This window comes from Cervus elaphus, chromosome 17 (genome assembly GCF_910594005.1).
Source record: "Cervus elaphus chromosome 17, mCerEla1.1, whole genome shotgun sequence".
NCBI lineage: Eukaryota > Metazoa > Chordata > Mammalia > Artiodactyla > Cervidae > Cervus > Cervus elaphus.
Genome location: NC_057831.1, coordinates 36,624,477 through 36,641,898, shown reverse-complemented (window position 1 = coordinate 36,641,898; position 17,422 = coordinate 36,624,477). Strand labels below are relative to the sequence as shown.

Sequence of the window (17,422 nt, the reverse complement as noted above, 5' to 3'; positions counted from 1 at the left end):
GGAGCATGGGAAGGGGACTTCTGATCACCCAGACCACACACTAAGGAAATGAATCAGGTGAGACTGTAAGTTTCTTCTGCCATAAACAGTTTGCACGCCAAGATTTTCTCACTCAACACACAGTTGACCATGATGAGTGAGAAGGATGAGCAATAAAGGAACTCCAGAGGAGGAAAAGGCTAGAGCTTCATGGGCACCTCTTCAGATTGTTAGGGGAATCTGAAGCACATTGTCAAGCACATTGACTGAAACCACCCACCCTGGCCAGGCACCATAGTAACTATTTGCATGAGTTGTTTTATGACAGGAGGTCCTGGTAAGGAACATGGAACTAATAAGCCACCACCAATTGGAAGAGTTCAGGAAAGGTCAAAAGGAGACACCAACATGTCCGACCACCTCCCAGAATCCTTCTCTCTGGCATCCGTCTTGGCTGAACAAGGCATGCACCACCAGGAAGGACTCTGAGTCAGAATGATTGGCTAAAGACAACCCGGAAACTAATCCCATCACCATAAAACCGACTGCAAGCCGAGCCAGGTGGCAGAGCCGTTCTCCTGGGTTCCCTGACCCTACTGCTCTCCACCCGGGTGCCCTTTTCCAATAAAGTCTCTTGCTTTGTCAGCACATGTGTCTCCTTGGACAATTCATTTCCGAGTGTCAGACAAGAGCCCAGTTTCGGGCTCTGGAAGGGGTCCCCCTTCCTGTAACAAGATGGTTAGTTAGTCTCTGCCATCCTCCACCTCCTTTTGTTCCTCTGATGTTGAGAGTGGAGAATAAGCACGGTAACTTCTAAGGAAACATCCTCAGATGTGGGAAACTGTATTTAAATTCTGCAGGAGTGCTTATGCTCTGTTTCCTATTTCTCTCCCCGTCTAGCACCCTGTTCACTTTTGACTTTATCCCTGCCATGCTCCTCCCTGGTCCACCCAGTGCACCTGCCACCACCAGAACTATCGCCCCGCTTTGTTCTAACATGCTCCTCTCTGTCCCAACAACAAGGGTAGAAAGCATGATGTCGTGACACACAAGGATTTTAAAAATGCAGAGCTGTTACATACAGTGGGGCAAAAAATAAAGCAGACACTAAGAACAGTGTTAAATGAATAACTGGTGCTTGCTGAATAACACAATATAGGCAGTATACAAACTAATTATATTCCTAAACATTTTCTATAAAGCTTACTCAGTAACTAATTTTAAATGTAAATATGTCCTATATTATAATTTTCCTATTTTCTAAAAGGAAATGTTATAGCACCCCCTCCTACCCACCAGCTCCAAAACAAATGTTTTCAAAAAAGTGTTGCTTATTATCACATGAAAAGTCAGTGGGTTATATAACTGATACTTTTTAATTTTTAAAATTACATTTGCTAAAATAGCTCTTAAATATCTCAATAATGTGAAGCATGGAATTTATTTATACTATTTATCTTATATCTTTAAGCAAAGATAAGTTTCTTTTTCCCCATAAACATTTTGACATAGATTATGAGTGCAGGTGAAAAAGAATGTGGGGAACTAGGGTTTGGTTTAGTCTTTGACATTTAATAAGAAGTATAAAATAATAACTTTACAGAGACTAAATGCTACAGTAGGTGAAACTTTCAGGAAAAATATGAGAATATAGTCTATTATATATAAATTTATTTCCCTTAACAATTTAAATCATGATTATTCAATAACATGAATGGTAATTATTCATTTCTATATTATCAAATTTTTTAATGGGGAAAAGAGTTTATTGTAATACTCTTCTTGAAATTCATGCTAAGAGAATGCTTTGAAATGAGCCATTGTAATAATAAAGAACTCAAGCATTTCCTCTTTTGTTAGACTTGAGCTTAGCCTTTCTTATACTAAAACATAATCAACTGTCAGAGCATTCCAGTGACATTCTGGTATTTAATCAGGTCAATATAAGTAGGGAAATCTGCTGGCTCATAAGAAAATCTAACAGCAAGCTGAATGTTGTCTAACAAAGAAAAAAACCACCTCTGGACAAGCATCTGGCAATTTTCTCTTCTAATGGTGCAGGATCCTCCTGAATAAGATATTGATGAGAAAGCCATGAAATGTATTAAATTGGAGGTAGCTTCCCACCACATATGAAATATCCAGATGAAAATGAAATATTTATTCAATCACCTGTGAATTTCCAAATGTTAACTAAGCTTAGAAGGGTCAAAATGAAAACTTTTAAAGTTTTAACCTGAATACTGAAATAAGCATGCTACAGTCACAAATTCAGACATGTATCATATATTTTTAAAAGAAGAGAGCAAATGTAAACAAGAGTATCAATGCCAACTCACACATCTCTGCTGTGTCGAATTTCATCCTGTTCCTTAGCCTGGCGTCGTCGCTGTTTGGTGGATGTGGAGGAAGATGATGATGTCCCAGATTCCGAGTCCTCTGAACTTTGGCCCCCAGAGCTATTAACATCAAAAAGATGTTGTTCTACAGCTGACCGGATGGTTCTTTCTAAGAGCCTGGTTAAAAAAAAAAAATCAATAACTGTGTTTAAAAATATGTCCCCATACATAGACAACAGACTGGTACTTGCCAAGCGGGGAGGAGGTTGGGGGAGGGATGGATTGGGAGGTTGGGGTTAACAGATACAAGCTTTAAAATACAGAATGGATAAACAACAAAGTCCTACTGTATAGCACAGAGGACTATATTCAGTATCCTATGATAAACCATAGTGGAAAAGAATATTTAAAAAAGAATGAATTACTTTCCTATAAATCATAAATTAATACAACATTGTAAATCAACTACTCTTCAATAAAGAGTCCCCATAATATTGGAAATATCAGCATTTCCAATGGAATATCTACTACCACTTCATGAGCAAAGACAGTATGAGGAATTAATCCTCCAATATTTGCACTGTGTATGAGAAACAAAACTAAATGGAACATATTCCACCAATCAGACAATTGTGTTTTCCATCTTTGTGGGTCCTGAATTACTGAAATGCTCACAGCAGATTTAGCAACAATTACAGGAGGCATTCAGGAAATAAGGATCAGTTAATACAAGGCAGAATGAGGAAAGATTTTTTTTCCTCAAGGAATAATGAAGCTATTCTTACAAAGGCAAGTATCTTCCAGATTTCATACCAGTTCTGCAGGGGAAGACAGTATGATTTACAAAGCAAATTGGCATAAATAATTTTATGATCCTTACTATCCATTTGAATCTCTTGAAGATAAAATTACATAGAAAATAATGCTATTAAAAAAGAACAACTTACCAGAGGAATTACTCTTAATAACAGAAGGGTAAAACTTTCTGAATCTCTATTCAGTTAAACTGTGATATAAATGATTGAAACTGTATTCATGCAAACATCCCAATATATACTACTGAAGAAAGAAGGACAGATTTATTTTATTCAACCTGAAGAAAAAAGGTAAGCACAGGGGCTGACAAAAGTGATAGTAAGACAGATAAGGTATCAATTTTAAAGCTATATAGTCTTTCAACATGTCTAAACTCTTATCACTTCATTATTTAATTCTGAATAAGCAGGCATGAAGAATTCTAAACTGACAGTCCTCAAAGCGTGTTTTTCTTCACTTGAAAAAAGAATCACATCCAAACTCAACAAATTATTGAGTTGGACTTGTTGCCATCACTAATTTGCTTCCTTTTCTGTGTCCATTAAATATGCGTATAGTTTTTGTATATACACCTCAATAAAGCTGTTAAAATAAAAAAATATATTTTTTAAATGGTCAGATTGAGAAATACATTTAGTTAAATAGAAAATTTAACAATTTAAGAACTTTTAGATCTTCCAAAGGTAGTTTTATAATAGACTCATAGTAATTTCATTAAAACTATTTTAAGACAATGAGCAAATGTAGTCTGACTTGGGCATAGATCTTGAACTCCACATCCCAACAATTTGAGATTACCTAATAGTGGTACCTAGGAATCTAAATAAATTAATATATACACACACACCAAACCCACACCTTTTCCAAACACTATACAAGTCACATAAGAAGTAAAAGTTGTTAGGAAACAAGCAGGCAAGAATATGTCTATCTTGGCATAATTCTAGAATCTCTTTAAAATTCATAAAGATAAGAGAGATCAAATCTGCCCTCTGATTGCTTCCTTGTCTAATAAGGAGGAGAAAAAAAATCCCAAATCAGGGATTTCCAAATTCCAAATTTCCAAATCCCTGGAAAAAAAAATCCAGGCAAGAACACTGGAGTGGATAACTATTCCCTTCTCCAGGGGATCTTCCCACCCCAGGGATCAAACCCTGGTCTCCTGCACTGCAGGCAGATTCTTTACCATCTGAGCCACCAGGGAAGCCCTATTAGATTCAAATTCATACTAATTAGTGCTTCTGCTAATTCTTTTCTCTTCCTCCTTATCACACCACCTGATATCACACGACTGCTCCTCCTCCTGATCTTTGCTGATGAAGATGCTCCAAATGGCCCACCCACGCCCCAGCAGCGTCACATAGCTGAAGCACAATGAACAATGTGGTCAGAGTAGTAGGTGGGGGTAGATAACTGGAATTCAAGATTTTCATCTAGGTGTGACTAGTAGAATTAAAAGGAAAAAGCCATGTGATGGGCGTCCTTACTAATAGCAGAGCACTGCCACTGCCCAGAGGAAACAGGACTTGTTGCCATCACTAACTTCCTTCCTTTTCTGTGTTCCATCAGACTGGGAAGTCCCCAAACACAGTTCCCAAGGCTTATTTAACCTCAGACACCTAACACTATGCTTAGTGTATTGCAGGCAGTCAATAAAATGGAGGCTGATTAAAACAAACGAAGGAAGAGGTAAAATATATGTTCATACCTTCACCTTTAATGGCAAGACACTTCCTAAACCACACAGACTGCTTTGCACATATTAACTAACATTATTTTGACTGAAATAAACAAAAAATCTCAGATGTTCACATGGCCAAGCTCTCTTCAGTCCCACGCCCACACAGAAACTCAAATAGGAACATTTCTTATTTAGTCTTCTCCTCTGGGTAGTCAAAAAATCATCATTGGTTATATACTATATTAATATTCCAATGCAGCACACCATTAGAATAGCTTTTTTTAACTGCTTAGTAAGTGAAAGGAGGGGAAAAAGCCCAATCCGGACCACTTACTCTCCAGTTGTTGACACACTGCTGACTTGGGACACGTGGGCACTGCTGAAAAAGAAGCAAAAGAAAGGACGTCAGATTAAGCAGAGGACCAGACCCTGTGAACCAAACATATGAGGGGATCCTGGGCTGAAAGTATTAGCCAGGCCCTGAGAGGCTCTCATGTGACATTTTATCACCCACTGACAGACGCTGGTTTCTCTTGTCTCTAGATTAGAGATGGCTCTGGGTGGTTAGTTCCAAACAGCAATTTTTCTCCATTTTAAGATGTCCACGACAGATAATTTCAAAAGGGACCTCTGAAAAACCATCTCTACCTTTCAGACTACTGTCATGGTCCTAAGTCCAGGGTCTTCTCATTTTCCTAAATGTTACCTGCAGCTGACTGCTTTTCTGTTTCTCGCTCCCCCAGCCCAAGTCCACCTCTCCTGCCCATTCCCTTCAGACATACAGACAGGAGCATCTTCTTAAAACTGCTCTAAACATTGGGCAGGGGTGGTGGGAGGCAGAGAACAGGGAACAAACACTGTTTTCTACAGGACTCTACCTGAGCCACCTCTTCTGCCTAAGTTCCTCATGATGGAAAAACACCTCGAGTTCTATAACGTTTCATCTTAACACTTAATTTATAGCCCTTCTGTCGAGCATTTATAAGCTTCCTCAATTTTCTCATTTTCTCCAAATCCTGAATTCTTTGAAAGTACTGAAAAGTAGTAAAAAAAAAAAAAAAAAATAGTCAATATAAAATGGAATGGTGGAATGATAGAATACTATCTTTTGTACCTTAGCTCAGTGAGGGTGCAGGCTGGTGGCTGTTCTAACTGCCCCAGTGGCAGTACTTCCTCACATTCTGGCCTGTAGTGCTTAGTTGTATTATAAATCAAGATTCAAAAGCATCAGATTTAAAAAAATCTTTTGTGCATGCCAAACTACCATTTTGTCTAACAAATCTAATAGTCCTCCCACTTTCAATTCCCTCTCTGTAAAAGAGAATACAAACTGCTAATAGCAAGATCAATATTCATGGCTGCCTTTCAATCACTCCAGGCATCCTCATTTATACTACAGAATTTTCAGCATATGAATGTGTTGCTTCTTCCATGTATGTCTCATCTCTTACCATTTAGAATCTAAGTGCCTCAAGGGACTCTCTAATATTTCTCATTTTCTTTCATGACACTACGTACCACCAGCACCATACCCAATACAGTAGTCATTATCCTAGAGGTGATCAACAGACACTCACTCTTCAGCCTCAGAGAATCCCTTTAACTAAAGCTGTAGCTCTTTGTTGTGGCCGCAAACCACAGCCAAATCCCAGAAAACCTGCACAGAAAATGCTATTGTGTAGTTATGAGAAACTTAGAAGAATCTTCGTTAATAAATTAATGAATGAACAAACAAACATACCCTAATGATTACTGAGTGCTCATTATGTTTCAGACATTGTGCTAAGTATCGTTTACACAGCTTTTCTCATTTACTGTTTACAATAACCCCATGAAGTAGGTAGGTACAGTTATTTTCTTTTCCCTATTTTCAAATGAAGAGGTTAGAGAGGTTAAATAACTCACTCACAGTCACAGAGTCAAGAAGTAGATGAGCTGGAATTTGAACCAACAGAGTTTTAGCTTAAGAGTCTAAGCTCCTAATCACTACACTAGACTTTCAATCCATCACTCCCTAGAGTCATCTTCGTGTATGGAGGCATGGACTTAGGTATTTAACTTCGCTTTTAATTACAACGATTTCTGTCTCACAATGTCTGCTATTCATAGAGGTTTCCAGGTTACATAACCAAGAATAAATCCTTTGCTGCTCTCTGTCCTCAGCTGGAACGGGCGGTCCCGACTTTTGATGCTTTGTGGCTCACCCTCTGTAAATTAAACACTGTATAATTTACTCCTGTACTCCACTTCTCACGCAGTTATGCAACCTTGCTTTCGGGAGCAGTGGCCAATGTGAATAATGACTCTGGGAGAACCTAGCGGAGGGAAGAGAATATAGATCTGCTAGATACTAAAAACATGACAAAGACATGTACGTGCAGTCAGCCCATCAGTCAGCCATGCCATCTCAGAAGGAAGATACAGTTCGTCTCCTTCCTTCTATACACTTTTGACCTGATCTTCTTTTTGCTTATTTAAGCACACAATACTATTTTTATATCCCTTTTTGGTGAGCAGGAAAGAGAAGATGAAAAACCGCAGGAAAGAAGCAGAAGGGAATGACAACAAACGGGACCAGGTTCTGAGATCCATAACTCTGAGTAGGTGCTTCTCAAACTTGAACGTGCATCAGAATCACCTGGGATCCTGTTCACACACAGGTTCTGATTTAGTAAAGTCTAGGTGGAGGGAAGGGGAAGCTGGGATTTTGCATTTTTAACAAATTCCCCAGTGATCATGATGCTGTTGATCTGTGGAAGACATTGATTAGCAAGATTCCAGATCCTTGCAACTAAAATTCATTAAAATTTCAATGATCACAACCACTATTTTTTAATTAAAAATTTTTTAAAATTAATTTATTTTTTATTGAAGGATAATTGCTTTACAGAATTTTGCTGTTTTCTGTCAAACCTCAACATGAATCAGCCATAGATATATATATATTCCCTCCCTTTTGAAACTCCCTCCCGTCTCCCTCCCCATCCCACCCCTCTAGGTTGATCCAGCGCAGCTGTTTGAGTTTCCTGACCCACACAGCAAATTCCTGTTGGTTACCTATTTTACATATGGTAAAGTATTTTGAAACATTCTAAGTGCTTTAGATACCATTTGGAAAACTTACTCTGTTAATAAAAGGCCATACATCAAAATTTTCCTCAGAGCTTAAAGAAAAATGACCCAAGCCATCTAAATCAGTCTTAAAGAGCCTTTCTCAGGACACAAAATAAATGAATAAATCAATAATAAGACTTAGTAATTAAATCATATTGATTTTTGTTATTATATTTCTCTTAGGTCAAATTTATAAAAATTTATATTTTTGTGTTTCTGTAATAGGCTTTTGGAATTTTACTTAATGTGTCCTCACTTCCAGGCTTTTTTAAAACAGAATTTTTCTAAAGAAAGTGTTCCGAAAAGAGAATGTTTTCCATTGGGAATCAGAAAAGAGAGGTTCCGGTCCTGAGTCTGTAGTTAATTAGCTGCAATCATAGTCAGATTATTGGTTAGCTTGGCTGCTTTGGGATGGTTTCTTCATACAGAAAATGAAAGCCTTGGCTAGTGATCTCTGTGATTTTCTTCGAGCTATAAAAGTTAATAAGACGATCTCAGTTTCAAGTTTATTGCCCCAAAGTCTAAAACATTACAAAAGGTTATAACTGCATATTTAGTTTTATGACAGTGTCAATCATAGTTAAGGTTTATCAGATTCCAAAATGGCTTTGGTCAGGCATCCAATCACGTCTACACTTTCTGTGGGATATGTTTAACAAGATATGAAGAGCAAGATTTCTAAGAATATTAATGTCAGAAATAGGGACTGCTTCCATTATTATAATTGGCTCACAGAGGTAATTTTAAGACACTAACAAAAAGGCAATAAGCAAATAAACTAAAGTGAAAGACTTCCATCTACATGCAGCTTGTTTTTTATCTCCTGCAGAGAGCTAAGAATAATGAATATTTTTCAGAGCCCTTGACTGATTTGCTAAGAAAATCTTTTACTTATGCAATATAAACACTTGAATATGGAAGAGTTCATTTCCTAGTTGATAAAGGAATTATTCAAAACTAAATAAATAAGCACATGTGCAAATCCAGCATTATGGTCAATTTCATTACCCAAGTCTACTTAAGTGATAATGCAAGTCAGTGTTCTCCTGGTATAGTCATTCAAAACAGATAGTAAGTCTATTCTGAAAAATATTCTATGACATAGTTAAATATATTTATTATTTATTTCTATTAGCAAAACATTCTTGAGAAATGATTATATCCAGCAATATTAGTCTATAAAATTTGCATGTGATAAGATGCACAGAACGTTTGTTGACAAGTGATTCCTTAATTAGATCTCTTGACTTGAAATAAAGAAAACTTCCAAATCTACTGAAACCAGACATCTTGAACAAGCACGTGCTCTCTTTTCCTGTCTGTCCTTTAACTTTACTATGTTCTCTTTTCTAGGCTGTGTAAAATCCTGCCCATAAAATATTGTTTTAATGGGAGCCTATTTAATTTAATGGGCCTATTTAATGGGGGGTCTAACAGAATTATCCTCTTCCTCTAGAAGATAATACTATGTTCTCTCAATATTTTTTAATGAGTAAGAATTTAAAAGACAATTATGTGATGTCTGTTTAGACTTAAGGATGAAGATCCTGTAATTAGTCATCAAAATAAAATGAAACTTTTAATTTGCTTTTTTAACAGAATACAGTATTTTTAGTATCATCTGAAAATACTAAAAGTTGATACACACACATAAGATAATTACAGCATTATTTCCTCATAACTGTTCAATCCCTGGGTCAGGAAGATCCCCTGGAGAAGTAAATGGCAACTGACTCCAGGATTCTTGCCTGGAAAATTCCATGGGCAGAGGAGCCTGGAGGGCTACAGTCTGTGGGGTCGCGAAGAGTCGGAAATTGCTGAGCCTGCACAGATATACTTCTAATAACAGAAGTATATATTAACTTCTATTTCTATTAGTACAGTTTCCTTCTTAGAATCATAATTTTCAGGTTGGCTTTCCAATCTCTGATTTTCATATCTAACATCATTTCTCTCATAGTTTTTTTTTTTTTATCCTTTTCTTCATTTTGGAAGAACTTCTCAAGTTTCTCTCTCATCATGAATTTATTTCAAATACTCTCTGCTCTTTACTGCCTTTCAAAGTTTTAAAAATATCTGCAAATACATTTCTAGGCTACCCTTTCCCTCATTTCAGCTGTTCTTCTGTGTCTCTAGCCTTTTAATTCTAAACTTATTCTCCCCTTACAGGTTCCTACTCATGTTTCAAAGAGGTTGGTTATATCTTTGAGCATTTTTGAGAATAGTAGTAGCAAATACTACTTCTCAAGTTTTCCTCTGAATCAGACAAAAAGCAATTCTCTGAAATCTGTTTCTACTCTGAGTCCTCAGGGCAAATCATCCTTTCCCTTAGTTTGTAATTTCTCTTAATAGGTCCCAAATAGTTCTTTCTGCTTAGTGGTTCATAAGGGGAAACAATCAATTCAGGCAGAGCCCTTATCAAAAACCTGGCTGGGCATATTGTTCTGAGTTTACTTCACTGTCCCTCGGCTATGGGCAGATGCCTCCTCTTGAATGCAGACTTTAAAAGCCAGGATATGAGTCTGCCCTTGGACAATCTACAATGCATATTTGAGTGGACTTGCTGTTTGGACTTGCACTCCAATTTATGATTAAGCTGGAAAATCAGAAACAAATTTGTACTTTGTCTTTGAGCAGTGTACACTTGAAAGCATGCATTAAATCCAATAATCTCCCTTTCTCAAATGCCTTTGTTAGGTAACTGAGCACCTCAGGGGGATGCCCCCTCCTCTCTATTGTTTGGTGGACTTAATGTTCTAGTCTCTAAATAGGAGATGAAAAAGAATACACAACTCAGATCTGGATGGTTCAGAAAATAAGTTTGTGTTCAGCTGGGGGAAATGTCACTTGCTTTTCTGGTCAGCAGTAAACACTGGAAGGAATCCAAGTCAGTGTTTTTGCCTTCCCTCTCTCTTTGTGGTCACTGTGTTGTTTAGATGGTACAATATGAAGCTTGCAAGGCCAGAGAATGTTTCTCAGTCCATCCCCATTGATGGTGTGATCTTTGACAAATGTTTTTCTTCTTTATCATTGTTATAACGCTGTCTCTAGTTTTGGTCTTTATATTTAGGTTGGTGCAAAAGTTATTGCGGTTTTACACTTGAACTTTGTTGTTTGATATTGGAATGCATTCTTAAATGTGGTTGTGTTATACATCACTTTAATGCACATTTATTGTTTTATATTATTTGCAATGACTTATTACTTGCTGTTTATTTTATGTTTATTTTAGACTAGGAAATGATGCTAGACAAAAAGCAAATTCAAGTGATTTTCTTTAGTACAAAATGGGTCATAAAGTAGCAGAGACAACTTGCAACATCAACATTTGGCCCAGGAACTGCTACTGAACGCATAATGCAGTGGTGGTTCAAGAAATTTTGCAAAGGAGACGAGATACTTGAAGATGAGGAATGCAGTGGTTGGTCATCAGAAGTTGACAGCGACCAACTGCGAGAATATACAGAAGAACTATACAAAAAAGATCTTAATGACCCAGATAACCACGATGGTGTGATCACTCACCTAGAGTCAGACATCCTGGAGTGTGAAATCAAGTGGGTCTTAGGAAGCATCACTATGAACAAAGCTAGTGGAAGCGATGGAATTCTAGCTGAGCTATTTCAGATCCTAAAAGGTGATGCTGTGAAAGTGCTGCACTCAACATGCCAGTAAATTTGGAAAACTCAGCAGTGGCCAAAGGACTGGAAAAGGTCAGTTTTCATTCCAATCCCAAAGAAGAGCAATGTCAAAGAATGTTCAAACTACCACACAATTGAACTCTTTTCACATGCTAGCAAGGTAATGCTCAAAATCCTTCAAGCTAAAAAAAAAAAAAAAAAAAAATCCTTCAAGCTAGGCTTCAATAGTATGTGAATTGAGAACTTCCAGACACACAAGCTAGATTTCGAAAAGGCAGAGGAATCAGAGATCAAACTGCCAACATCCATTGCATCATAGAAAAAGCAAGAGAATTCCAGAAATACATCTACTTTTGCTTCATTGACTATGCTAAAGCTTATGACTGTGTGGATCACAACAAACTGTGGAAAATTCTTGAGGAGATGGAAATACCTGACCTGAGAAACCTGTATGCATGTCAAGAAGCAACAGTTAGAACTGGACATGGAACAATGGACTGGTTGAAAACTGGGAAAGGGATATGGCAAGGCTTTACATTATCACCCTGTTTATTTAACTTATATGCAGAGTACATCATGGGAAATGCCAGGTTGGATCAATCACAAGCAGGAATCAAGATTGCCAGGAGAAATATCAATAGCCTCAGATATGCAGATGATACCACTCTAATGGCAGAAAGTGAAGATGAACTAACGAACCTTTTGATAAAAATGAAAGAGGAGAGTGAAAAAGCTGGCTTAAAACTCAGCATTCAAAAAATTAAGATCATGGCATCTGGTTCTTTCACTTCATGGCAAATAGGAAAATAATGGAAACAGTGACACAACTTTATTTTCTTGGGTTCCAACATCCCTGCTGATGGTGACTGCAGCCATGAAATTAAAAGATGGTTGCTCCTTGAAAGAAAAGCTATGACAAACCTAGACAGCATATTCAAAAGCAGAGACATCACTTTGCCAATAAAAGTCTATCTGGTCAAAGGTATGGTTTTTCCAGTAGTCATGTATGGATGTGAGAGTTGGACCATAAAGAAGGCTGAGTGCTGAAGAATTGGTGCTTTTGAACTGTGGTGTTGGAGAAGATTCTTTAGAGTCCCTTGGCTTGCAAGGAGATCTAATTAGTCAATCCTAAAGAAAATCAACCCAGAATATTTATTCAAAGGACTGATGTTGAAGCTCCAATACTTTGGCCACCTAGTGAAGAGCCAACTCACTAGAAAAGACCCTGATTCTGGGAAAGATTGAAGGCAGGGGGAGAAGGGGATGACAGAGGATGAGATGGTTCGATGGCATCACCAACTCAATGGACATGAGTTTGAGCAAACTCCAGGGGATAGGGAGAGGCAGAAAAGCCTGGCATGCTGTGGTCCATGGGGTCTCAAAGATTCAGACATGACTGAGCGACTGAACAATAACAACTGAGAGCATCACTGAAGCTGAGCTTCTTACAATTACATGAGAAGTGGCCAAAGGACTTGATGTTGACCATTCTATGGTCATTCGGCATTTGAAGCAAACTGGAAAGATGGAAAAGCTCGATAAGTTGGTGCCTTGTGAGCAGACCAAAAATAAAAAAAATTGTCATTTTGAAGTGTTGTCTTCTCTTATTCTACGCAACAATGAACCATTTCTCGATTGGATTGTGACATGCAATGAAAAGTTGATTTTATATGACAACTGGCAATGACCAACTCAGTGGTTGGACCAAGAAGAAGCTCCAAAGCACTTCCCAAAGCCAAACTTGCACCAAAAAAAGATCATGGTCACTGTCTGGTGGTTTGCTGCCATTCTGATCCACTACAGCTTTCTGAATCCCAGCGAAACCACTACATCTGAGAAGTATGCTCAGCAAATAGATGACATACACTGAAAACTGCAATGCCTGCAGCTGACATTGGTCAACAGAAAGGGCCCAATTCTGCACAACAACTCCCCACTGCAAGTTGCACAAGTAACACTTCAGAAGTTGAACAAATTGGTCCGTGAAGTTTACTTCATCAGCCATATTCACCTGACCTTTCACCAGCCAGCTACCACTTCTTCAAGCATCTCGACAACTTTCTGCAGGGAAGATGCTTCCACAACCAGCAGGATGCAGAAAACGATTTCCAAGGGTTCACAGAATCATGGATTTTTATGCTACAGGAATAAACAAACTTATTTCCCACTGGCAAAAATGTGTTGATTGTAATGGTTCCTATTTTGATTAATAAAGAGATCCTTGAGCCTGGTTATAATGATTTAAAATTCACAGTCCTAAATTGCAATTACATTTGCACCATCATAATATAAATGTCCTCAAGGTTAATCCATATTGTGCATGGGTCAAAAGTTCCTTCCTTTTTAAAGGCTGAATAATACTCCACTGTAAGGATATTCTGCACTTTGTTTATCCATTAACTCACTGATGAACACTTGGTTATCTTCCACCTTTTGGCTACTGTGAATACTACTACTATGCCTATGAGAGCACAAACATCATTTTTGGACCCTGCTTTCAATTCTTTTGAGTATATACCCAGAAATGGAACTACTGGGTCATATGGTAATTCTAAGTTCAATTTTTTGAGGAATCTCCATAACTAATTTCAATAGTGGCTGTACTATTTTACATTTCAACCAGGAATGCACAGGTGTTTCCGTTTCTTGTCATCTTCACCAATACTGGCTATTATTATTTTTTTATAGTAGCCATCCTAATGGGTATGAGGTGGCATCTCACTGTAGATTTGATCTGTATTTTGCTGATGACTGGGGCTTCCCTGATGGCTCAGTCGGTAAATAATCTGCTTGCAATGCAGGAGACCCCAGTTTGATTCCTGGGTTGGGAAGATCCACTGAAAAAAGGATAGGCTACCCACTTCAGTATTCTTGGGCTTCCCGTGTGGCTCAGCTTGTAAAGAATCTGCCTGCAATGAGGGAAACCTGGGTTCAATCCCTCGGTTGGGAAGATCCCCAGGAGAAGGGAAAGGCTACCCATTCCAGTGTTCTGGCCTGGAGAATTCCATGGACTTGATAGTCCATGTGGTTAGAGTTGGACACGGCTGAGCGACTTTCACTTTTACTTTGCTGATGATCAATGTTGTGGAGCAACTTTTCATGTGATGATTGGACATTTGTGTATGTTCTTCGGAGAAATGCCTATTCAACTCTTTAACCCATTTTCTAATTTGGTTATATTTGTTGCTGAGTTTTAAGAGTTCTCTATCTGTTCTAGATATTAATTCCTTATCAGATACATGATTTGCAAATATTTCCTCCCATTTTGTGAGCTGCCTTTTTTATTCTGTTGACAGTGTGGTTTTTTTATTCACAAAATTAAAAAAATTCAAAGAAGTCCAATTTGTCAATTTTTTTCCTTTTTCCTGTGCTTTGGTGTTACATTTAAGAAATCATTGCCAAATTCAGGGTCACGTAGCTTTTGGCCAATGTTTTCTTCAAAGAATTGTATAGTTTTAACTCTTACATGTAGATCTTTGATCTACTTTGAGTTAATTTTTGTATATAGTGTTAGGTAAGGGTTCAACTTGATGCTCTTGCATGTGGATATTCAATTTTCTCAGCACTATATTTTGAAAACACTACTCTATGGCACTTTTTGAAAATATGAAAAACCAGCCCTCTTGAGACTCAGGATCTTGGTCAGTGAGATCCTGGCATCTCTAATGAGTTCCACATACTTCATACTATAAAGATAGTATTATCAAAGAACAAAAAAATAGCGAATGCTGACAAGAATGTGAAAAAACAGTACTCTTATGTATTACTAGTGGAAATGTACTTAAAAATGCTTAAGGTGGTAAAATTTATATTATGTGTATTTTATCACAATTAAAAACTTTTAAGCTGTTAAAATGGCAGATTTTGAACATTTCATGCAAAAATGGGCTCAATAAAGGACAGAAATAGTATGGACCTAACAGAAGCAGAAGATATTAAGAAGAGGTGGCAAGAATACACAGAAGAACTGTACAAAAAAGATCTTCATGACCCAGATAACCACAATGGTGTGATCACTCACCTAGAGCCAGACATCCTGGAATGTGAAGTTAAGTGGGCCTTAGAAAGCATCACTATGAACAAAGCTAGTGGAGGTGATGGAATTCCAGTTGAGCTATTTCAAATCCTGAAAGATGATGTTGTGAAAGTGCTGCACTCAATATGCCAGCAAATTTGGAAAACTCAGCAGTGGCCACAGGACTGGAAAAGGTTAGTTTTCATTCCAATCCCTAAGAAAGGCAATCCGAAAGAATGCTCAAACTACAACACAATTGCACTCATCTCACACGCTAGTAAGGTAATGCTCAAAATTCTCCAAGTCAGGCTTCAGCAATACGTGAACCGAGAACTTCCAGATACTCAAGCTGGTTTTAGAAAAGGCAGAGGAACCAGAGATCAAATTGCCAATATCTGCTGGATCATCGAAAAAGCAAGGGAGTTCCAGAAAAACATCTATTTCTGCTTTATTGACTATGCCAAAGCCTTCATCTGTGTGGATCACAATAAACTGTGGAAAATTCTAAAGGAGATGGGCATACCAGACCACCTGACCTGCCTCTTGAGAAACCTGTATGCAGGTCAGGAAGAAACAGTTAGAACTGGACATGGAACAACAGACTGGTTCCAAATAGGAAAAGGAGTACGTCAAAGTTGTATACTGTCACCCTGCTTATTTAACTTATATGCAGAGTACATCATGAAAAACGTTGGGCTGGAAGAAGCACAAGCTGGAATCAAGATTGCCCAGAGAAATATCAATAACCTCAGATATATCTGGAGATGACACCACCCTTATGGCAGAAAGTGAAGAGGAACTAAAAAGCTTCTTGATGAAAGTGAAAGAGGAGAGTGAAAAAGTTGGCTTAAAGCTTAATATTCAGAAAACTAAGATCATGGCATCTGGTCCCATCACCTCATGGGAAATAGATGGGGAGACAGTGGAAACAGTGTCAGACTTTATTTTTTTGGGCTCCAAAATCACTGCAGATGGTGACCACAGCCAAGAAATTAAAAGACATTTACATCTTGGAAGGAAAGTTATGACCAACCTGGATAGCATATTTAAAAGCAGAGACATTACTTTGCCAACAAAGGTCCGTCTGGTCAAGGCTATGGTTTTTCCAGTGGTCATGTATGGATGTGAGAGTTGGACGGTGAAGAAAGCTGAGCGCCGAAAAATTGATGCTTTTTGAACTGTGGTGTTGGAGAAGACTCTCAAGAGTCCCTTGGACTGCAAGGAGATCCAACCAGTCCATCCTGAAGGAGATCAGTCCTGGGTGTTCATTGGAAGGACTGATGCTGAAGCTGAAACTCCAATACTTTGGCCACCTTATGCGAAGAGTTGACTCGTTGGAAAAGACCCTGATGCTGGGAGGGATTGGGGGCAGGAGGAGAAGGGGACGACAGAGGATGAGATGGCTGGATGGCCTCACTGACTTGATGAGCATGAGTTTGAGTAAACTCCGGGAGTTGGTGATGGACAGGGAGGCCTGGCGTGTTGCGGTTCATGGGGTCGCAAAGAGTCAGACACGACTGAGCGACTGAAGTGAACTGACCAAGAAAAAAAGGAAAAAGCTCCAGAAGCAGAGGTGATGTACCTCAATTTAGAGATACTGTTCTAGTCAAAAAGGACAAGGAAAAAACAATTTTAAGTATACAGTTATCTGGGTCTAAAGACACCCAAAATACCTAGCTGACTTTATCATCTTGGGTAAAACATCAAGTAGATAACTAAAACAGTCTGCCTTTTTGTCTACCTTTTAGTTAATAACCTGAAATAGGTTTATGGACAAATACAATGTCTGGTAATACACTTCTTCAAGTTATCACATCAGATAATAAGAGCTTTTTAC

At 38.1% G+C, this 17,422-nt stretch overlaps 1 protein-coding gene across 12 annotated transcripts in view; it reads right to left on the bottom strand.

Annotated features, from left to right (window-relative positions):
• FAM13A (family with sequence similarity 13 member A) overlaps window positions 1-17,422 on the bottom strand; it is a 323,915-nt gene that overhangs the window by 63,435 nt on the left and 243,058 nt on the right. For 8 of the 12 annotated variants that reach the window (XM_043871497.1, XM_043871494.1, XM_043871499.1 and 5 more), the window contains 2 exons: window positions 5,150-5,194; window positions 2,319-2,495 (listed from right to left, as the gene is read on the bottom strand). In XM_043871497.1, the coding sequence (XP_043727432.1) occupies window positions 2,319-2,495; window positions 5,150-5,194 (222 nt within the window). The remainder of the gene's footprint in view (window positions 1-2,318; window positions 2,496-5,149; window positions 5,195-17,422) is intronic. The other 4 variants (XM_043871495.1, XM_043871506.1, XM_043871501.1 and 1 more) reach the window with 1 other exon arrangement.